Consider the following 24,790-nt stretch of genomic DNA (forward strand, 5'->3'; position numbering starts at 1 on the left):
TCGTGGTTATCCCGAAACCGGGGAAAGACCCGGAGGCATGTGCCTCGTATAGGCCGATCTCCCTCCTGAATATTGACGCTAAACTATTCACTGGCATTTTGGCACATCGTCTCAACTATTACATGCCGGGGCTGGTGGACCCCGATCAATCAGGATTTATACTGCATAGAAAATGTAGCGATAATACCAAGCGACTGCTTCACCTCTTGGATAAAACCGAACGTTCTCGTAGGGCGGCACTCTTACGATCTATCGACGCTGAGAAAGCATTCGATAGGGTTCATTGGCCATACTTGTTCAAAGTGCTTGAACGCTTCGGACTGGGATCGGGCTTCATGGCATCGATTCGCTGCATTTATCAAGCGCCTCGGGTGGCGGTTCGAGTTAATGGGACACTCTCTTTGCTGTTCGCCGTCCAAAGAGGGACTAGGCAGGGGTGTCCGCTTTCGCCCCTCCTTTTTGCACTCTATATGGAGCCTATGGCGCAGAGGCTCCGGGAGAACCCTCAGATCATGGGCGTGAAGTTTGGGGGAGATGTACTTCGGTTATAGTAGAACTTGTACTGTGACGTTGAACTATACGAAACTATCCCGGGAGGTACAGCGCGACTGAGAGACATAGGGGAAACTTAAATTGTCCTGGTTGGGCAGAGTCGCGGCAGTGAAGATGACCGTCCTACCGCGTATACTCTACTTGTTTCAAGCGCTCCCGTTGGAGCCTCCGCTGCAGAAGATAGCGACCCTCCAAACAGCGGTTCTAAGATTTATATGGGAGATCTCCTACTACGAAGAAGGCTGAGGCAGGAGGAGAGTTATGCGCCTCTGAAATAAAGTTTGTATAACGTTTTCTTGTCAGGGGTGACTCTTCCAACAAGCCATGCTGCCTGTGATTCACAGACTTTGTTTCATCACCACATCACAAGGAGAAGGTGCAGATCCCTCTGAGCAAGACATCTGCATACCCACAATGCCTTTTCAAAGTCACCCTTACACTCCTAGGAAAGGCATTTAGTGTAGGTTGCACATTTCAGATTCTTGGGTGCTTGTGCTTCACAGATGTCTGAGTGCAAATATGAAAAAAGCACTGTGTTTGGTGGGTCTGCCCAACCAGGGACACATATGTTTGCATCAGGGGCTGTAACTACCTGCCTGCTGTTGTGGCAATGCGAATGCATGGACATCACTTAAACATTATGTGCTGCTTTGGATTTTCATATTCTGCAGAAGTACTTCTTCATAGCATCTCCACCCACCCCCAAATATCACTCTCGTCAACTCCAAAGAGGCAATAAGAGTGCAAGCACTATTTCAGTTGTTCCTGGGATACATACAAGCAAAGAAACCTGATGGTTAGTTAAGACTTTAGCTATGTCTGCTTAGCTCAGACATGCTTAGCGCAGATTTGTGACTGGATTCAATTAAAAGTGTTTATGTGAATGCACTCAGTGGCTGGCAAATGCCTGCCTGGTGTGGCTGCAAGGTACCCATGCCGGAAGCTGCAAACATGGGACTCTGTCCAGTCTTGAGGCCTCATTCTTAGATCCTGTGCAGCCAAACCATTATTCTGCAATACGTTGTACAGTATGACACTCAGCAAGGAATGACAAACTCAAGCTGGCCATAACAAGTGCCCCTTCCTGCACATAAACAATTTACAATGGCGATTTAGTAATTCTATGTGTGCTGCACAATGCAAGAACACCTTCCTGCACATAAACAATAATTCATGGCGGCAAGCATTGAGCCACTTTGTAAACCTTTGCGTCACATTATGCCTGAGAAAGGCATAATGTATGCAAGGGGAGCGTTACTACGTAGGGAGGCAAAGAAAAATGACGCAGTGAAATTTACTAGATTTCACTGTGCCATTTTTAGAGTCATTATGAACGCCTGCCTAAGGCAGCTGTTAATATGATGCTCCAGTTGAAAACAACGGGCCACCATGTGCTGTGCTGCATTAGAGCCAGAATTTATGGCGCTAATCCAGCAGAGAGCCACATTAGCGCTATAAACTATGACGCAAATGTGGACATGATCACCATGGTGCGCCGTATTGTAAATACGGCACACACATGGTGTCGTTAGGGGACTCAATGGGGCACTAGAAAAGTGGCGCATAATGAATGATGCGCCACATTTCCATAATAATGCCCCAATGTCTTGTCACTTCTAAATCAATGAACTGCACCTCCTGTGTCCCTCTAAAATAGCAAAATAGTTCACAATGTACACAAACATGTCACATATTTGTCCTTCAGTTATTATGAGTTACAGTGCAATAGTGTCTGTTCCAGTGAGGCAAGAAATTCCTTTAATGCTGCCTCTGTGATGTGCAGTGATTAGGAAACCATATTGAAAACATGTAGCTTAGTCCCTAAAAAGTACAAGTTCTACTATAACCGAAGGAATGCCCGGTTGGACCGAAGATGAGAAACAACCCACCTCAATAGGGCCAACCAACCAAGGCCCATATTTATACTCTATTTGCATCAAATTAGCGTCATTTTTTTGTGTGCTAATTCAACGCAAACCTAACTCCATATTTATACTTTGGCACTAGACCCGTCTTGTGCCAAAGTTATGGAGTTAAAGTCATTTTGTTACTATGAAAACCTACCTTGCGTCAATGAGATGCAAAGTAGGCTTCACCAGGGCAAAAAATGACTTAAAGGCCCTAACGCCTTATTTATCCTCCCGTGCACAAATGGCACACGGGAGGAAGGCGGGCCTAAATAATGGCGCTAAGCCTGCTTAGTGCCATTATTTAACGCTTGGGTCAGAGCAGGCGTTAGGGGACCTTTGGGCCTATTTCCTTGGTGGCACACCATGGAAAGCGCCCACAGGTGCCCTCCCTAAGCCCCAGGGACACCCCCACAAGAGGGACAACGGAGGATGTGGGACCCCATCCCAGGTAAGTGTGGGTAAGTACAGGGTAGTTTTTTGTTTATAGGGGGCCCTGAAATGGGCCCCTATACATGGCACATGGGTGCAATGACCATGCCCAGGGGCCCCTTGTCTCCTGTGCTGGCCATTGGGGTGGTGGGCATGACTCCTGTCTTTTATAAGACAGGAGTCATGTAAAATGGTAGGCTTAGCATCAGGAAATGACACTAATCTGGTTAGAGTCATCTTTTTTTACTGTAACCAGCCTAACGTTATTTTTTTAACGCTAAACCCCCATCTCCCATACCGCCACCCCCACCCGGCTAACCTCATTCTCCATGACGTTAGCCCATCCCCTGCGCCGGCTTGCGCCATTCCATAAATAGGATGCCCTGCCGGCATCTTGGAATGGCGCTAGCAGGCGTTAAACTTTTTCACGCAAAACTGCATTAGCGCAGTTTTGCTTGAAAAAGAAAAAATGTGGGTCCAAGTCTTATGTATGCAGACCATATCATACTTGCGAACCAGGTTCAGCCAGTCCTGATTTTTCAACTTTGCACTAACACCTGCGACATTCCATGACATGATGCACAGCCCCCCCAATTACCACCTCTGGATTGGGCTAGGGGGAGGCAGCAGGGTAGCAACCATGTCAGAAATCAACCTAATTTGCCCACCATTCCCGTCATGCCCTTCTGTCCCTTCTGCTTGTGTGGATTGATTAGATGCCTCCTGCTGGCTATTCTTCAGATTTGAATTTCACCCTTTTTCTGGTGATTTCCACAGAAGGAACACTCAGGGGGTCATTCTGACCCTGGCGGTCTTGGACCGCCAGGGTCGCGAATGACGGAAGCACCGCCAACAGGCTGGCGGTGCTTCACAGCCCATTTTGACCGTGGCGGTAAAGTCGCGGTCAGAAAACCGGGGCCGGCGGTTTCCCGCCGTTTTTGCCCCGGCTGGACGAATCTGCCATGGCAGCGCTGCAAGCAGCACTGCCATGGGGATTCTGACCCCCTTACCGCCAGCCTGTTTCTGGAGGTTGTCACCGCCAGGAAGAGGCTGGCGGTAACGGGTGTCTTGGGGCCCCTAGGGGCCCCTGAACTGCCTATGCCACTGGCATGGGCAGTGCAGGGGCCCCCTAACAGGGCCCCGGCCGGCTTTCACTGTCTGCCTAGCAGACAGTGAAAAGCGCAACGGGTGCAACTGCACCCGTCGCACGGCCGCAACACCGCCGGCTCCATTCGGAGCCGGATCCTGTGTTGCAGCCCTCATTCCCGCTGGGCCGGCGGGCGCTAACATGGTTAGCACCCGCCGGCCCAGCGGGAATGTTAGAATGGGGACAGCGGTATTTTGGCCGTGTGGCGGCCAAATGCCGGTTCCTGCCTGGCGGGCGGCTACTGCCGCCCGCCAGAGTAGGAATGACCCCCTCAGTCATTCATCATTCTGATCCAAACAAGCAAGGACACTAAGGCCCTAATTACAGACTTGCGGATGGCTGTCGGACCGCCGCCAATGTGGCAGTCTGAGCGCCTCATCACAACCCTAGCGGTTGGGCTTTCAGGATTGGAGATCCCAGTGGTCTGGAGGTAGCGGCAGTCCTAATATGCCAGGGCAGCGCCCTGGGGATTACGACACCCTTCTCTGCCAACGGTTTCATGGTGGTACCACAGCAATAAAAATGGTGGCAGAGAACAGGTGCAGGGGGCCTCAGGGGGGCCCCTGCACTGCCCATGCGCTTGGCATGAGCAGTGCAGGGGTGCCCCTGGCCAGCACCATCACAATGTTCACTGTCTGCTTTCTGCAGTGAATATTGTGGGTGCTGGTGCACCTTTCGCTCTACACCATTGCCACTAGCTCGACTACGAGCCAGAGACAATGCTGTAGGCTGTTTCCCGCTAGGCCAGTGGGCGGAAACTGACCTAGCAGGAAACTCTTAATGGGGCCAGCAGGAAGGTAGCCTGTATGGGGCAATCTCTCCACTGGAAGTTCGGCGGACAGTGTAAACCATCTGCCGAACTCATAATGGGCCCCTAAATCTATTTCCAGTCAGAGAATACATATCCTTTCCTCCTTTAAGAGCCACCTGAGGACGGTGATCATTAAAAGGTGCTTTATGCCATGCGTGGTTCAGATGTCAGTAAAAGAACCCAAGCAGTAGGCCTTTTATTTCACTCTCTTTCACACCTCCTGCTCTTATTGTGGCGTGAATTGCCCCCACCAATCTAGGGTTGCAAACATTATTGGCAATTTTATTTCCTAGGGGTTACACTAGGTAAGGAACCAATTCCTTTCACCCACCATGCTATAATTATCTCCTGCGTTAAATCCCACTGGCCCAGCAAATTATGTGATAGCCAGTGAGCCACCCTATTTATTCGGGCCTGAGTTGACTCGATCATCTTATTAACTAGTGGCGGACGTTTGTCAAAATGACAACATACGGGCACGCTGCCGATGGGAGATGCATCACTGGTAACTTGTTAATTTCCTTTTACAGACCTGCCAGTCTTGCCGATTTTGCCACCAGAGCCCTTGAGATTGAATCCCTTGAATGGCATGTGACTCCATAGATGTATTACACATGAAGTGACTCCCAACCTCTACAGGAGCAGTTATTGACTCAGTATTTGAGGTGATCATTACGGCAGCTTCTATATCAACCCACCCTCTTTGTAATTTACCCTGAGATCTAGGAGCAGAGTAGCAGGAGAAGTTAAAGCTGGTGGGCCTCTTGGCAGATTTTTCAAACCTTGAAGCTCTTTTTTTATGGCTGAAAGGCGCGTAACTACTGGGCCCAGCTTTAAATCCAATAAATCACCAAACCAGCCACAGATATCTTTCCAAAATAATTTCCTCTAATATGTCCTTAGTAGATTTTGGCAAAGTGACATCTTTAGCATGCCTCCTACCCCCTGGCGTTGACTGCTTGTCAATGGTTGTTTTTGCACTAGAAGCCTGCATTCTCCGCTTCACCGCCGGTTCTGGCACTAAGGAAATGACTGGGGCATCAACTAGATTTATAGATAAATCAGGATGCTCCGTACGGGACCTGACTATGACCACTTCTCCCAAAATGTTCGCATTAACATCTATTATGGCCTCATCGAGGCCCCAAGGTGGTACCTCCAGATGGCAAGTAGAGGAGCTCTCAAAAGAAGCTGCAGCCCTTCCTTGCGAATCCAAAGTTTGTGGGTTTCCCATTTGTACCTCTGACATAGAAAACGAGGTAACCAAGTGCTCCGCCATAAGGGAAAACCTAACCAAAAAGTTAGCAATCGTAGATGTTGCCTGCTTATGTGTGCCAGACGAAAGCCCTGCCCCAGCTAATTTCCACTTCCCCGTCTTTTAAAAAGTACCGATGTCCAAACATAAGCAAAATAACCAGGCTAATGCAGAAAATTTAAAACCACCCAAAAAGGAACAAAAAATGACAAGTGAACAAAATGCTATGCAGTACCTTTAAGGCTTCATATGGGTCCTTAATAGTCCATAACCACCTGGTCGCCTGGTTATCTCTATATCCAGCTTGCGGAGTAAAGAGGGATGGCCCGGCACGGCCTCTGCTAGTCTATGATGGGCTAAAACACGCTTGCCTTGGCCTGGTTTTCCCCCGGGCATGCACCCGGGCACATCCTGTGCATGTCCCATGCAGCAGAAGTCCCAAGCGCCTTTAGTGGTGCGATGAAGATGAAAGGCACACTTTGGCCCTCATTATGACTTCAGCGGTCTATTCCCTAAACTGCCAAAGTCACTGTCACCATATGACCACCAGTGTTGGCAGTCTGAAGACCGCCATATTATGACTGCTGGCTGCTTTCTTCCACTATTCGGCGGGGAAGCCACCAGCAGCCATACTGGTGGTTGGCAGTCTAGTGGAGCTTGCTCCACCGCCACCGCCACGTCACCACAACACCACCCGCCGTATTACAACATTGTGAACGATGTGGCGGTGTTGTGTTGGTGGGGTGCTGGTGGCAGATCAAGCGCCATGGACCCGTTCCCTCCGGACAACCACCGCGACCACCAGGTATGGTGATCGTACTGACAGGGGAGGGGGTGTTGAGTGTTGTGTGCGTCATTGGTGGTGTGTGTGAATGGAGGGGGGTGGGAAGGTGTTGTGTGTGTTTGTGTGCATGTGTGTGCAAGTGTATGTGTGCTTGTGTGAAAGCCTGTATGCAGGGGTGGGAGGGGGTGTCGTGGCTGTGTGTGTATGTGTGTGTGAATGAGTGAGTGTTGATTTGTGAGTGTATGTGTGCATGTATGTATGTAAGTGTGGTGTGTGTGTGAGTGTGTGGATCGGGGCGGGGGCAGTACGGGAATCGTGGGAGGGGTAGTGTCGCTGCTGGGGGGCGGGGGCTTCTGATGGGGTCGGGGATGAAGATGAAAGGTGCACTGGATCTTTCAGTGTGATAACTATCACGGGCTGCCGCTCTCGCTGCACTCCTTGGAAAACAACTTCTAGGCTAAAGCATATGTGAGCGTAAATAGTTTTTGTTTTTCTGCTTTGGGAGTTAAAAGTTTGGTGAACCGGATGGAGGCCATCCATCAAACATTTAGCTAATTGAAAAGAACCACTGTGACAACAGTTTCCTTCCATGTACAAAGAAGACAGCTAGGATGCCAGTCATCTCTACAATTGGTAGGCAATAGTCCATCACGGTTGCAAAGGTTCTAAAGTTCCCAGGACCTAATGGATAGCACTTAGGGGCAAAGAGAGGTCACCAGCCGAATCCAGTTCAAGACCAATTGCTACTGGTAAACTTGGCACTTCAGACAAAAGACTTCTTGAAGCTTATTGTGTCCTGTAGTCAGGAGTTCACTTCTTATTCCCGGGTACAAGTGAGGGCAGATTCAACACTACAGAGCTCCACAAATGTCCAAAACAGCAAGTCCAATTTTCGTTTGCACTTCTACAAGTCACAAGAGCATTTTTATAAGTTGTGGGTGAGGTACCACTTTGGTAGGTTATTAGAGACAGTGGGTGGAGGTGACACTGGGAAACTACCTAACCAATGAGAAAAAAATGTTCCAAGGGGCAACCCTTCCCACTTTTTCCGAGCATCCTGTTTGCCTACTGCCCAGTATCCCAAAGTGCAATATTAAGCTAATATAGTACAATATTTCTGCTGCTGAAGGTGGCTTATGTGTCAGCCAGGGGTGTTATTAGGGAAATAAGCAGTTCTCAACTACACCAAACAGCTTCTGAGACCAACTTCTCTTCCTACTGGACTGGTGCCCAGGCAACTAAAGGCTTATCTTCTCCAGGTCTCCCTTTACACTTAACTATGAACGGGAAGACCTCATCCTGGTCCCTTTCAAGGTAATAAAGTGCCTGAATCCTCCCCAGCTGACCACCCTGAGCTGACATGAGGCACATACCTCACACCCAGGTCTTCCTGCAAAATGGCCTACCCCATTGTTTCTGCTCTGGGCCAGTTTTCACACTTATTTATGGAGAAACACTGACAGGCCAGATACTTGCAGGCTAGTGCTAATTAGTAGGTCTGGGCAGAGTGCGTGGAAGTGACAAAAAAACTCCGCCATGCTATGCAGAGTTCCGCAAGAGGCAGACTGCAGTAGGTCTTGCTGTTCACATTGATTTTTAGTGCCAGGTGTTTGTCCTGCTATGAAAAATCAGCACTAATGGCACTACGTGCGGCGCAAGAGGGTGCTGCTTCTTTTCGGACGCTCAAGTAGATTTTCTACTCGAGTGGCAACTTCCTCAAGACAAACAGAAGATTTCTCAACACTGGCGGTAGCGACCATCCGCAATCCCTCCCGTGTTGAGAAATCACACTGGAAAGTGGTGATTTTCCGTGCTGGTGCTCGCCAGCATTAACGTTGGCGAGCACGAACAATTACTACTCAGAGTTTTTTGGCACTCCGCATGGATGGGAAAAACTCTGCGAGCAGAGATTACCGCCAAACCCTACTAATTAGCTTACTTGCAGTTCAGGTAGGGAAAGTGTAACTTTTTTAAGTATGTTTCCTAAATATTTATTAAAAATCTGACTTTACCACTGAATTGGATTTTTACTAAACATTAGAAATATTGCTTGATTTATTCCAGCAGATTGTCCCCAATCAAAGATAGCAGAGTTGTGATTTTATTCTGAACTTTAGTTTTCTCTCAGGGCTTCTAAGGCAGCTAGAGCACTTCAAAGGGAAAATAGCTTCTGGGGGTTGGTCACTGAATGTACATACCAATGCTAAATTATTGCATGAAACACTTTTAAATACTAGACACCCTACTACCTTGTGAGCCACACAGCACTCGTAGGAGCAAGTTATTTAATATTTAAAGTAGGGTTCAGTCCTGTCAAAAAGGGTCATTATGACAGGTTTCCTAGCAAGTTTAAAAAGCTGAAGTAGTCAGGCTACACAGGTAGGCCTGAAGTCATGTTTCCTTTGTCAGACCAGTGAATGGCACACCATATGGTGCAGCCCACTGGTGAGATTTAACTTTTCCAGGTCCATGGTGTATTTCCTGCCCCATATACTATGGCCTTACTGGGAAGTTAAATATGCCAATTAGGAATAAGCCTATTTTTCTGTTTTATACGAGCCAGAGCATGTACTTTGGGGTCTTGACAGCTGTGCTACAATGTGTAGAGTTTAAAAAAAAAACATTATTACCAGTCAGCAGAAAATGGGAGTTACCTCTCAAAAAAAGGCTACTTCTCACACCTACGTATAATCACAGACTAGATGGTGAGAATCAATACTGTGGATGCAACATTTGTGCTTGTTGGTATTATCTATCTTAAACTGTGGCATATAATCCTTAGGAGATGTTTACTCCTTTAAAGTCCACTATGTGTATAATTAGCAGAAAGGGGCGTAGCTTGGCCTTTAATACTGGGGGTAAGAGGTGAGCTTCATATTTCCGAACAATAAGGCCGGTACATAGTGTTAAAATACACTTTACAATAAGCTTTGCACAAGGGGGGCCTTGGGGCAGAGGAAAGGGAGAGGAATGCCGATTGGTGGGTGCACTATGTGAGAGAAACCATACTATTTTGTAAATAACCAACATTTTTTAAGTATTGCCAAGCAGACTGAGGGAGAGAGTGTGTTGTGCGGCTTTATTTGTGTGTAGAATTCCTGGTTAAATCCGACATGAAACCTCACCATATCCCACTTAAAGCCCCTCTACCCAGCAATTTTTCCCAATATATTTTTGTTAGGAGGGTGTAACACCCCCTCCCCCCGGAGCTACGCCCCTGTAAACAGAATAAGAGAATTGACCGAATCTCTGGCACCCAGTTGCACTGGCAAGCCAGGCCTAAAAAAGAGCCCCGGTACTATGGCGAATGTAAGGTTTTTAATGATTCCCAGGGGGGAGTCTATTCCACACCCGAGCAGCAGCAGTTTAAGGACATCATACAGAAACCACAGCCCTTATGTACAAAAGCATTATGTTGCGGCAAAGCCCTCAGTATATAGAAGCACAGGGTTTGCAGCTTATATATACATTTTTGATGTACAGAACCTCTTTTCCGAGTTGGAAAAACATTCTAACTTACAAAAGGTGTTCTGTGACTCATTCTAAATTGTGACAAGGCGGTGGCATTAAAGGAGCATTCTCTCCTAATTTCAATTCCCAATGATATGTATCAATATTCTGTGACTGTGAATTAAGTCACAGACCATTGTTTAGATACTGATACTTCAGTCTGCGTTCTCTCCGATGCTCAAAGTGGAAGCGGTCCCCAGAAAGTAGTTTCACTTTAGGAATAAGGGGCCAGATGTATCAAAGGGTTTTACCCATTCAGTGTCAATGGGAAAATGCTTTGGTACATATGGCCCAAGGTTCGGTTGTGTCTGGGGAAGTAGACAGCGGGACTGGGTATCACTGCATGCCTTCCTTGATACCTCACCAAACAGCAAACCCTTTTTTAAACTGAACCTGTTCCTTTTAGGTACTCAGGCTGCTTTAAATAGCAATAGTTCCTGTTTGGAAATGCAACCGTAGGCCGGAGATTTGCTATTTTGCTGCCCACGATCTCTGTGTCCCTACCCAGAACAAAAACTTTCTAATTCGTATTCATTAGACAGGTTGTTTTGCAAGCGTGCACAAATGCATATTTTGCAATGAGATCTGTTAGTATACAGCTCACATCGCAAAATGGCAGGCAGGCTGCAAAAGAGCACAGTTTGCAACAAATGCTTGTGCGGACATCAATCTGTCAGAGGCAGAGCAAATCCATGATATTTTGTTTAAAATTAGCATTGGATCCAATCACCTTGAAGCATGGGCTGCAGATCTGAAACTGAAAAACGTGGGGAATTCCAACCTGAATGTCAGTGGGACAGTCCCTCAGGCATGGAGGATGTTCCACAGAGGACCCCCAACGAAAACATGCTGGTGGGCAGAGATGCCCAATGAAGCCACCATAATAGCCACCTTGACTGCTAATAAGTCCATTTAAACAGCGAAAGACCTGGAAGTGCACCCTGGGGGGCATTGGAGTAGGGAGGCGTAACTGAAAACAAAGGGATGTATATGGTATATCGAGATAGGCTACATGAAAACCAGCCCCTCGTGCACCCAGAAGCAATGACAAAGGAAGAACAATATGACCGCATGGTGGTCCATATCCAAAGTCACAGATGGATTGAGATGTTTAGGAAAATAAAGAGAATAAAGAGAAGGATTGAATATGTCTCTTCTTTCAGCCACATACAGTTTGTACTGATCACTGAGTATGTTTTGTTTACCTCTGCTTGTGTTATGAGATGTATTGTGACATCATACACCGAACTCACCCTTTATTGATCTTAAAACAGCAAAATATTAAATTTTAGATTGCTTTTGACTTAGTAGTAACAACTATTTGTACATTTCAGGAAGGAAGTAACCACAAGAAGGATGGACAAAATCACACTACCAACGAAATCTTTGAGTTCCACTTGGACATCTTCGGTTATCAATTCTTCAGTCTTCCATCTACCGTCTGCATTGGAAGGCGACTCAGTCTCAGGAACAGCATTTGATTATATGGAATATAATGAGTCAGAAGGAACGCCTTCCAAACCTAATGACAACCACATTTTCCAAATTTTGTGCTCGCTCCTTTACTCCATTGGTTTCTTACTGGGAGTGGCGGGCAACGGCGTAGTGATCTGGATTGCGGGTTTCAGGATGAAGAAGATGGTGAACACTGTGTGGTTCCTGAACTTGGCCATCGCTGACTTCACCTTCACGGTCTTCCTCCCCTTCAGTATCGCCTACACCGCTATGGGTTTCCACTGGCCCTTCAGCAAAATCATGTGCAAACTCAACAGCACAATGGTTTCACTCAATATGTTTGCTAGTGTTTTTTTTCTAATGGCAATCAGTGTTGACCGCTGTGTCTCAGTAATAAACCCTGTTTGGGCTCAGAACCACCGGACACCACGGCTGGCATCCTTCATTGCCCTGGGGATATGGGCTTCGGCTTTGATGGTAAGTTGGCCAACCCTTATGTTCCGGACCACAAGTTCCTCCACTGGAGGAGAGAATATAGTTTGCTATAATGACTTTGGACTGCCCGGAGATTTACAAGATAAGTTTATTAAGCTCAACAGATATACAGTGATCATTTCAGTAAGATTTGTGCTTGGATTTCTTTTACCATTCTCGGTCATTGCGGTTTGTTATGCCATCATAGCCACAAAATTGAACCAGGACCGTATGGCAGCATCCAGCAAACCATTCAAAATCATTATCGCCGTCATCATATGTTTCTTCCTTTGCTGGTTCCCATTCCATGTCATCAGCTTCTTAGAATTGTCAAATTTTGCTTATGGTGAGCACCATCAGGGAGTAGTGAGCATTGGGATGCCAGTCTGCTCCAGCCTGGCCTTCCTCAACAGCTGCATCAACCCCATCATCTATGTCTTCAATGGCCGTGCTTTTAGGGAGAGCTTCCGCCTGTCAATCATAACTGTATTTGAGAATGCCTTCAATGACGTTACTGCGCAGCCCTCTAGTGCCAGCAGCAGATTGCGATCCATCTCCAGGGTAGAATCACAACTTTAGCAATAGGGAATGTCTTTCACCGCTGTTAATCAAGATAGCCTTATCATCTAGTGAACTCAATCGGATGCCCACCATGTTGTGAGTGCACAATGGGCTCGTGGTGCTGTTCATCAATTGACAGACTCTCTTTCTCAATGTACCTTTATTTTTCACAATTGTGGTTGGTGAGAACCATAAATAGTCACTTCTAACAATCCCCCAGAGGAAAAAATTATAAAAGTAATACATTTTATTTGAATAAAACATGGGATAATGTCTTCATTATTGGTCTAGCCCAGCTCCTAGCCTGAGAGGACCCATGTGCATAGATTGTATTCCTATACATCTGGCAGACACCCAGATTCTTGGAACAGGACCCTGTAATGATGGGCGTGTAATCATGTGACCCAATTATGCAATAGACATATAACAGGTGACATGCTTGGGAGCACAGAGGGAGTGTCAGGAAAATCTAAAAATTGGCTCACATGACCTATTACTAACTTCTTACTTTTCTCAGTAGATTACCAAAGTGACCAATGAAAAAAATCTGTTACTATAAACAAAATGCTTCTGCATGCTTCTGGAGAGTCCTCTTCACTCGGGCAGTGCCTGAGCAGGTTATCCATGCAGGAGACTACATTTCGTTGATAAGTAGTGTCACGTTGCTTAGTAAATCACATGTATCCTTGGTTCCCTGGAATGGGTCATCGTTCAAGCTACAGAGGCTTGAGACCCTGCAAAGGCAGCAAGCTGCCCACATATACACAACATCAACATCCTCTCCCACCCCAACGACACTCAACTCATACTCTCCCTCTGAGACAATACCCTCAAAACAAGAAGCAAGCTCCTAGAGGCCTACTGAAATGTTGCAGGTGGTTAGAAATCGTCAGCATGAGCAACTCGTCTCGAGATCGTCAAAACTGACGGAAAGGGGCCTGAGATATGGCTGTTTAAGGAGTTTGACCTTTGACTCCTGCCTTAGAAGTGGAGCAAGTGGGGCTCCGCCACAATTCCTGAGGATATCCATGGAGTGGCCTATGCCTCGGGGTGAGCAAAACTTTGATTATTTCAGAGGAGAGGGCATTCATTTGCCCCCTCCCAAGATACTCTGTCTGCCTGGGGAACCCCATCTCCAGGTGCCTGACTAAAACCAATGATGTCAGGACAAGGCATTTCTGGACCAAGAAGGCAGCCCCCAGCAGAGGGAAGTAACACACTCCCTCTTTGAGTGAACTGTGCTAAAGTAAAACTGAAACACATTTCATTTTGATCTTAAAGCTTTATCTAAAGTATAATGCTGAAAATGATTTTTGGTGAACGTTACCATGCTTTCATGAAAAATAGTGATTTTTTATTCATTCACTTTGGTGATAAGTACTAATTTTTTATTATTCCATTTATTTTACGGTGGTAACTCTATAACAAAGCCAACAGACCTGCTTTATTTCGATTTTTGAACCCTCAATAAAGCCAATAGGCCCGCTTTTGTTTGAATTTACACCCCCTCTATATTGTGATGTTGTACTTGGGGAGGGGATCATGACTCACTTTGGATCAATTGTGATTTCAAAATGACACAAATGTATTTGCACCAACCTGATGTACACATTTGTAATTTAATACCCATTATTTAGTACTACGTGTGTAATAAAAGACGTTTTCCTTTCTAAAGAAAAAGCACTGACTGGACAATCATTTATTGAGTGTTGTTGTAGAGGGGAAGCAAATTGGGCTTGCTAGCCCACACTACCTCCATTGAGTAGTCCCAAGACTGCTGTACCTCACCTCCCTGAGGGAGTGAAGTGCTACAATGGGGTGCTCGGTTCCCTTTAGGAAGATAATTGTAGACCTATTAATTGTGCAGTCCTCGCTTCCTGCACTACTGATAACCCAGTTTATTACAATAACATAACAATCATCTGCCTTCAACTCCTGTCCACGCAGGACAACGTGGACAATACAGCAAATACCTGATTAGGACTTGTCCTGTGGCTTAGACCCATGCTCCACCTGGCTCTTTAAGGAATACCATCTTGGCCTACCTCACCCTTTACTCTGCTAGCCAATAGAATGCTGCTACAGGAGATTGTCCTAGAGATGATAAAGTTCACCACCTTCAAGTACCATTTTCAGCACCGCCTTAATTAAGGTAAACACTGGTGGTCCAAAAATGGCCGCCCTCACACATTGACTTTCGCATCCTCAATGACCTTCCAGCCAGGCTACTGGCCTTCTCACGGGAGAAAGACCAAGCTGATCAGACTCTTGTGTGAGCTCTGAAACAGGTGGCAGCATTGTTGGTCTTGCTACGTGGTGGCAATGCACCTTGACATGCACCACAACTTTATGTTCATAATCTGGCTGGGTTTGAATTAAGTTACAGCATGACATTCCATGGGTGCTGTTGTTAAAGCAGGCTGAGCAAACCCAGGTGCAAGTGCTCATTCATCATCTAGCCTTAAGAGACATAATAGTCAGGTGAACGACTATGCTTAAACAACACCTAAATAGTCCAAAATGCATGCTTGCATTCTCCCAGTCAGAGGCATGTCCGACGTTCCACACAATTTGGGGGTGAGCAGTGAACACCGACTGATTTCCACAGCAGCAGTGCACAACTCCAGGTGAAATGGCCTTGCCTTAAAAATGAGAAGTGGTGGATGTGTCAGGATCTGTGACTCTATTTCATTAGTCTTGCATCCTTCGGAAGTGTAAGGATCCATCACAACCACATGGCACCCCTCGCCAAACAGTTTGCGACCTGCATCCTCCAAATGGAAGACTCTGGTATTATCTCCTTCTTCCTACCAGCTTCGAACATTCCTCTCCTATGTTGATGAGTATGCTTCAGGTACCCTGATCAGCTTATGGGATCTAACCTCCCTACCACTAAGACCAGAGACATCTTAAGGATTTTGGGGGCCAAGGGCGAAATGTATTTTAGGGGCCCCTGAATTTATGATCAGTTCCACCTTTTTCATTTTCCCTTTGGCCAGATCACAGACATTGCATAGGCACACTGGTTCAAATTCTAAATGTGATTCCATCTAATATTCAGGGATGATGATGTGTGTTTTCAATATTGTAATATAGCAGCACCTGACTAATATTTTTGCAAATATTCTGTGCAACACACTGTCATTTCTTCTATGTGAGGTCCTGTTTTGATCCAAAAGGAACTTTTTTATAGATGTTGGATGGTGTTGAAAAACAAACATTTCTCTGCAAAATGTTTGCAATAGACTCCCACACATCACTCATATTAAAAACAAATTAAAGAAAAATGGTATTTAAAAGAATCGATGTCTAAAGATCATTAATGATCATCAGGGCAGGACTGTGTTGAAAATAAAGCTGACTATCAGGGAGCCTCTGAAAGACTGGGGCCATGGGCCAGAGCCCACTTTGCTCATGACTTAAAACGTCTCTGACTAAGACGTTCTAGTCATTCAACCAAGCGAGGAGCTGTACCACCTTTCTACAAAGACATTGCCTGTGCAGATCTTATGAGGGCCACATATGTTCAACTCATGAGCAGGAATAATTATAAAAAGCAAAACTGTTTTTACAATCAGTCCCACATCCTACCTACATTTCATATTTAGCCAGTGAGCTTCTGTTCTCCCTAGTTTGCCAAGACTGATGTATAGCCCCTTTCCAGTGCAATTCATGGCTGCCTGTGTACAAAACCGGGGTGCACACAGTTTGGCATTGAAAATAAAACTGGACCTTGTCGCCATATGCACGTAGCGACTTTCGGTTGTCCCTTTCTATACATTAGTAGGCAGGCTTGCTAGTACACACATTAGATAGCTTCTTTCTGTATCACACTCCCGTTAAGAAGATGTAGGACCTCACAGTGATTCTTCTGTGGTTTTTTTTGGGTGGGGATAAGTATGAGTCAGACTCTTCTGGTCATGTAGGGGGGATTCCGATTTAACCTAATAATGGTTGGTTGCTGTAGTATATTTCCTGAAATAATACGACACTTTTTGTTGATGCTCACTCTAGAGGTCATACTTCACAGTAGGCAGTGAATCAGTACCTGATACTCTGAGTTCGATGTAGGCTCATGAATGCTGAAACTGCAGGGTGGTAAATATTGTACACAAATATGACTCGTAAAGTAGGATAGTGAGCGAGCCTTATGCTCGCAAAGGAAAAATTGCAGAATCTGGGACAGCAAAGTGCAATTAATATTTTCAATCTAAAACATAGAATATACTATTTAAGATATGATTTAGAAGTCGGCAGACGGGTTACTCCGTCGCAATAGTGACGGATACCCCATCTGCCGAAATTTAAATCCTATTATATTCTATGGGATTTAGATTTCAATGAACAGGAACTCAGTCGCAATAGAGTAACCCATCCACCGCGTTCTAAATCAAGCCTTAAGTGAGTTCTGATTAAATATTCAGTAAACAAGCTAGGTAACCCAGCCCATCACTATAAAGACTGGTTACATACCACCACCTTTCTTATTCTTCAAATATTTTCACACTATGATAAAAGCCACAGTTTTGTTAAGTATACAAATCAAAATATATATGGTAGCATTAATGCCCAGTTTAACCACTCAATTCAACACAATATGATCAAAAAAGAGCCTTTCCTAGCTATATTGTGAAAGCACAGGAGCTAGCACCTTGCTAATTTTCATACAAAATTATTTTAGCTAAGAATAGAAATATGAGGCTTTCCTCTACAAACACAACCCTGAATGGCCTTTCCTACCATAAAACACATATTCACTTTTCCTAATAAGTAATATTGATAATCCTGGCATAAATTAAACATTCAAGACCCGGTTCACAAAGGTAAACTTAGACCAAAAGTCTAAACTGCGAATAAAGTTAGACTGGTCTAAGTTTACCTTTGTGAATCAGGCCCCCAGTTTAGAGTTTGGCAGACTGAGTAAATTCAGTTAGCGCTCAGAGTACTTTATGTCCACCATCATAGCTTTTTTCTATCCAACCAGTTTAGTGTTCACTTCGGTTCCCGAGGACAGCTCTGTGGCTTGTACAAACTACTGTCACAGTGTTTCAAACATATTAATTTAAAAAGTTTTTTCTTTTCCAAAAACTAACTCCTAAAGGTGGAGTTTGTTTTTAAACGAAACAGCTCATGGTTTCAACACCATGCAAAGGTTCTCCCATGTTGTGGGGGACATTTTTTAGGTCAAGCATAAGCATTCAACCTCTTGTCTACTTTTAATATACTTCTTATGCCTTAAAGCAATTTAATTTGTTGGTTGCAGTATCCTTTGAAATTTCTTGCTCGCTAGTGGTCAGTTTTGCCTTTTTCGCCCTCCTTTTTCTGTTTCAGAGCAGTGATCAACTACTGTATTATTCCACTTTGGTTTCTTTATCTGTTGCTGTGGCAAACTATTTTTGTTATTTCTTTGGTGCTCCCCTTTGACTGTGGGTGTTTTAGGCTGGTAGCTGCCTGCATTTTATTGCAGCACTCCGTTCCTCCCATTTCCTCCCATGTTGCTGACATTTGTTTTGGCGTTATTCCAGTGCTGTCCTTGTTTACCGCTGGCTCCTAAAAAAGCTTATTTTACCAAAGAAACACCCAGTCGTTTAGCTCACTGCTCATGAAAGACACAATATGCCCTTTTGGGTAGAATGTAGCTAAAACGAGAAGCAATGATCTGAAACTTGCTTAGCCTCCCATCGCATCTTGAGTCTTTTTCTCCAGGGCCCCTCCCTGCCAGCACTCACAACATCACACGAAAGGAATTGCTTATCTCCTTTATTAGGGCCATAAATCTTCTCAGGCGGCTCTGCTCATTGAAATAGGAGGCACAAGTGCTTGCAAGACTTTTCCTTCTGTTAAAATAAAAAGAAAATACTTTTTTAGCCTTATTTTCCAATTTCTGTTCAGACATTTACACAATGTGAGATAGTGCAGTCATCTTCTCATCCCTCCTCAAGGGCTTGTGGTTTCTGATGTCAGTTGCCACCAGCGACCACCACAACATGGCAGACAAAGATGAAACTATGAAACAGGGTTGATCAATTTATGTGGCAAGAAAAGCCCAGTTCTGAATTTACAGTGCCAGTCGCTCTAACTCAGGAAAATACAAAACGTATTGCGTTGCAAATACTTGTTTATTTCTATTGTCCCAATGAGCAATAAAAAGCCATCCAAGTGCCCACTCTAAATAGGGTAGAAAGTCAGATAGCTTACCTCTGATAGCCTGTACTCACTCACACTGTTGGAGGAAGACTTATGTAGACACAGTAAATTTTACTTTGTCAGCGTACACCTGGCATTTAACATAGCTCAATAGGGCAGGCAAACCACGAGTTTGTGCTACCGTGTACTTATGGGCATATTCAAAAGCCCTGTGCGCCGCCTTGGCGGCGCCATAGCGTAAATCTTTTTAAGCTAAGGCGGTGATATCGTGGCTTTTTCCAAGCACCATATTTACAAAGTGGCACAAAGCTTGCATTGCAGCACTTTGCAACCCCTTGCACCACATTATGCCTGCATCAAGCATAATGTATGCAAAGGGGTGGGGGCCCGTTAGGAGGCCCGAAAAAGTGTGCAGTGAAATTTACATTTCCCTGCTCCATTTTTTCTGTCATTTTTAATGCCTGCTCAGAGCGGGATTTAAAATGACGCACCCTTAGTAACCTACGGGCCTCCCTGTGCTTTGCTGCACTAGTGTCAACATTATTGGTGCTAGTGCAGCAAAGCACCACAACAGCATGAAAAGTGTGACGTTATTGGCCTAGCGACTGCCATGGTGTGCCGTATTGTAAATATGATGCATCCACGGTGTCATTAGGTGGCGGTAGAAGCATGCAAGGAAAGTAGCACATCGGGACCTATGAACACTTTCTTGCAAATATTCCCCTTAGTTGCCATCGATCTGGAGTACCCAGTCCTCAAACTGTGAACCGACCCTTAAGTCTGCATCTTCAAGACTACTGACAATACTTAACGATGACTCCAATTGTGGTTATACTCATCTAATGGAACGTTCGCATGCTTGAACTGTACATTTACTGAATTAATACATTTGAAGTAATTAAGGGTTGTTCATAGTCTTTGACCATATGCAAATCTCTCTATAAAAATGGATCTGAAAATAGCTGCAGTTGCTTAAAATATATAAATGAAGTCTGCAGAGCTAAAACACAATCATTTTGTGAGAAGAGGTAATCTAAAGTTGTAGACATCTACTCAGAAAAACAGTTTGAAACAAAGAAAATTGTCTTTTGTTCCCGTGTTTGAGCGTTAGTTTTTCTACAGATGGTCCTCAGGGTACCTCAGGGTATTTCTGTGAATTTCAGTAGTGTAAAACTTGGGTCAAATAGGAGTGAAAACTTCCTCGTCGTCGTTGAATTCCTATAGTAACTGAAAGTTCTTTAATTTTTTATCAAACGTTCTGAGTGATTTAATAGCACTGTTTTCTTATCAATTATTCGAATACCACGCTAATGAAATGAAACAAAGGGCAGCATGCAGTGATTAAGCGTTATTAACTTTATAACTTAAACATTTTTAAAAATGCAATTAAATGATTAGAGTTTTAGAGAGTCATCAGTGTATAATAGGATAGTGTCTGGAGGGAATATTTATGGTATCGGGTAACATTAAATTGTAGAGGTGCAATTAATTGCCCAAATTGCAATGCAAATGTATGTATCTTTCAATTCAAATTAAATAATATAAGTGGAAAAGAAGATTTTGGAAATAACATCCGCACATGGCGAAACCGTAGAGGTTATTCTACTGGGGTTTGAGACCTCTGAAAGAGGCCTTAGCACGTAGATGGTCTTTAAAATGGAATTCTCTTTTTTTCTCTCTCATTGAAGACATTAACACAGGACAGGTCCAGCATGTTTACAGGTCCCTATGCTACGTCTGAGCGGTGTTACAATAGTAATAACTTGTACTGAGTAACCAACTATGGGATTGAAGGGTTACAAGTGTCTAGTCACATATGTACTTAGGTTGTATGGCTGGAACCATTATCTTTTCTCTCAACAGCTGAAAGAGCTTCAGGTCACCATTGATGCCACGCTAAGCCGTCATTACCACAACAGTGTCAACATTTTGTATGCTGTTGTGACGCTTTGCTGCACTAGCGTTAACGTTTTTGATGCTAGTGCATAGCGTCAACAAAGGTTGATGCTAGTGCAGCAAAGCACCTGGTGGCCCATTAATTATAATGGGTGTGTCATTTTAACACCTGCCCTGACGGGTTAAAAATGATGGAAAAAATGGCGCAGTAAAATCTTGTAAATTGCATTTCTCCATTTGTTCAGGCCTCCCTGCGTGGGAATGCCCATTGCATACATTATACCTGATGCAGGCATAATGTGGCTGAAGGAGTTGCAAAGTGGTGCAATGCATGCACATGGTGCTTGAGAATGGTCACCTTAATGCCACCTTAGCATAAACAAATGTCACTATGGTGGCACTATGGCGGTGCTAAGGTGTTACGGGGGCTTGTAAATATGCCCCTAAGTGCATGGATGATGTCAAATTCAACTGAAGCCAGAGCAGGAAATAGAAACTATTTACATCACAAACCTGTAAGTTTGAGGTCAAGGTGTGGTAGTAGAAAAGGGGTGGAGTCAAGAGGAGCAGAGTCACGAGGGGCGGGATCATGAAAAGCAGAGCCTGACAATTAACTTACACATTTATCTTTTTACAACTCTGCCTCAAACAAAATGGCAACAAGGACAAAAGTGACAGTAACTCAGTTCCAGCTTACTTAATTGGCAACAAAGAAGTTGCATGTTAAAATATCTTATGAGATTAAATCACCTTCTGAAGAGATCTTGGTGTGCCCAGTAATTTACAGGGGATAAAAATAACAAAAAGATAACACTGGTAGGTAACGCATTTCCTAGAGAGATCTGTGTTTTGTCTAGTCACAGTTTTAACTCATAAAGCAAAATGGAGGGTTAATGTGTCTGCTGCAAAGCACATTGTGTAAAATGAAGATCAAAGGTTTATCATTTTTGTAAATGGATGAGAGGGTTACTGCTTTTGATTCAGAGACTCCTTTGTTACTTGCAGTTCTTAGGTTTCAGTCTTCACCAGCACTGCAAGCTATGAACTGGCATCAAGGAGCTGTATGCAAACTACAAGACATTGGCTTAGAATGCTATTGTTTTCTTTTCAGTCTTTTGTTATTCTAAGATTGCTAAAAAAGGATTCCTTTGGGCAGTAATAAGGTCTTATTAGTTAGACAATTCCAATCACTGCTTTACATTTTAAATCCTGACTTTGTGCTTCTACCGGCTGTGCACGTTTAAGATATTATACCTACCCAAATGGACAATATGTGGCTTCTACACCTTGTAAATGTCATTGTCTTATGTAATATTTTCTGTAATTTGATGATCTGTTGTCTCTATATGATGTGTCTGTGTGTGTGTGATGTAAAGTGCTTTGACACCCTTCATTGGCATAAATAGTGCTATAAAATAGTTACATGAAATAATACATTCCTGATTTTTAAATTGTTATTCGTCTAATTACTCCTCTAGATTCATCTGACATTCTCACACTGCATGCACATTTCTTACATCGAGGGGTTGAACAAAGTCAACCCAAAGTCAAAAATCTGCCTTCAAATCACAGTTACTCATAACTACTTGTGAAATGATAACAAACTGAGTGCCTTTTTTCCCTACATTGCCTGAGGTCTATACATCAGGCCCCAGATAGCTCCAAGCCAGGATGGTATTTTGACAAAAGGAGGGTTAATGGTCCATTAAATGTGGCCTTTGTTTTGGGCCCAACTGGAAGTAATATAAGAAAGCCACCTGCAGGTTGTTGCTGTTAGATGCAAAGCACAGAATGTATGGGTGTTGTCCTAGATTATGTCCTGGCTACTATAAATTACAGCTGAACAAATTTAGTATATTTTACTGGATCGAGCTCAGATCCCAGAAATCAGCTGCTGGATCCAGGATCCTCCTGGACCCCCCTCATTTCCTGCACTGACTGAACTGCTCTTTAAATACATTTTGCAAATAGAAATGTTTTCACTGCTGATGGATGTTTATGATATGTTCTGAAGTAAACATTGAACTTGCTCAACCAGAAAAGTAGCTTGAACGATTAACATATTATTAGACAGACACTGACCAGTCATGATTATAGAGAAACAAATTAAGGAATGTAGCTGAGTCTTCTTAGCACTCAAATAGGTTAATTAGATGTGGTTTCTGTCTGTCAAATAGCTGTCTGTAAAATGAAGCCATCACTCTGCCTTTTGTCATTAGGAAGCTCTATGGACACATTAATTTCATAAGCCAGAGTGGACACCTTACCTGCTCTTCTCTGGAAGGTGTGAGATGTGTTTGACTCACACTGGGGATTAATGCCCTGAACAAATCTTATTTAAAAGAAAGGTCTCTGCCCTCTTGATTTGTGCACAATATGTGTTGTGAGATGTCCCTGGTCACACATCCAGATCACAGGTTTTAGCAAACTGCATGATGTGCAATGCCACACAGGTAAAGATGGGCTCTTGGGCATCTACTTATCTGGACAGGATGGCCTGCACCCTGAAGATAAATGAAACAAGAAGACAGAATCACTGCTTGGCTTAGTTCCTGGAAAGACTTGGTGGTGTGATTGGAAGCAATTCCACTCCTGCAAATCTTTGGCAGCACTAGTATGAGGTGGGACTTTATTGTACAGACTCCATAGGGGCCCAGCGGACAGGAACTGATGTGTCCCGCAGTCCGGGTGTGTTGACCACAATCCTGCTGCTACAGAACTTTGGCAGCGCTAGTCTGGGGTGGGTCTTCATCCCCCAGACTCCTTAGAGGTCAGGGCAGACAGGAGCAGATGCACTCACACTATGTTACCAAAAAACTACAGGTATTGCAGAATGAGGCAACAAGAATGCTGCCGAAAGTCCCTAGGGGCCAAATCAGCAAAAGAAGCTTTGACAACCCTTTGAGGTGATAATTAAGTTCAAAACCTTGAGCCTGGCATATAAATGTCCCAATTCAAAAGGCCCAAAGAAGCTGAGAGGCTCGTAATCACCATATTCTCCCCCTAGACCACTCAGATCCGCACAGGGTCATTTCCTGAAGACCCCAAGAAGTCGGAGAACCACATGGGGAGGTGGGTCATTTACCTATCTTGCTCCCAAAACTTTGAAATGTCTTACCATTGAATATAAGACAACTAGAACATGAACCTAGGTTCAGAAAGATGCTTAAAGACTGTCTCTTTCCATACTTCCTACCAGACTAACCCAGAAGTGGGTAGCTGGTCTGTCATTTTAGTGAGACCAACTCACCTTCTCACCTAGCACTGAGAGGCCTCAGGGTAACCATGCGCTTTATAAACATTTTAAAATAAACTAAAAGCACAAGACGTGTCCCACAACACGGTGTGTTTGGTCATAATGCCACTCCCGCAGGACTTTGGCAGCACTAATCTGGGGAAACTTCATCCCCCAGACTCATCAGAGGCTCGGACGGACACGAGCAGATGCACTCAATAGCGTGAGTGGACTTGTGCAGAAACCACCGAATACTTGATGGGCCAAAGACCGGAGCAAGAGCGAGCGCGTCTGCACCCATCTGCAGCTGAACGAGGCTGGGCTGGGTCACCCTTTGTGACAGGCAACCAAACTGCAGACAAACCTGTGAGTCCCCTGCTGCCTTTACCCTCATTTAAAATGGGCAAACACAGGACAATGGGGTTACATGAGCCCATCACTATTGGCACCATGTTAGGGGTGATGTTCAAAGAAACTGCCCTAACTGAATGCAGATTATCTCTAGGGCATGGGAGCAGGACTGATACCAACGATGCTCAAAATAACAGTCGTAGGGAGGAGGGTGATGCTTGGGGTGCAGGAGAAAACACCATCTCCTCATGACTCTTCTACCTTGCCTGTAAT

The 24,790-nt window shown here is 44.5% G+C and overlaps 1 protein-coding gene across 1 annotated transcript in view; it reads left to right on the top strand.

Annotated features, from left to right (window-relative positions):
• LOC138246565 (chemerin-like receptor 1) overlaps positions 1-14,628 on the top strand; it is a 57,163-nt gene extending 42,535 nt beyond the window's left edge. Inside the window, exon 3 of the mRNA XM_069201244.1 lies at positions 11,733-14,628. Within this exon, the coding sequence (XP_069057345.1) occupies positions 11,755-12,906 (1,152 nt within the window). The 5' untranslated portion in view covers positions 11,733-11,754 and the 3' untranslated portion in view covers positions 12,907-14,628. The remainder of the gene's footprint in view (positions 1-11,732) is intronic.
• Positions 14,629-24,790: the final 10,162 nt, after the last annotated feature.

This window comes from Pleurodeles waltl, chromosome 7 (genome assembly GCF_031143425.1).
Source record: "Pleurodeles waltl isolate 20211129_DDA chromosome 7, aPleWal1.hap1.20221129, whole genome shotgun sequence".
Lineage (NCBI taxonomy): Eukaryota > Metazoa > Chordata > Amphibia > Caudata > Salamandridae > Pleurodeles > Pleurodeles waltl.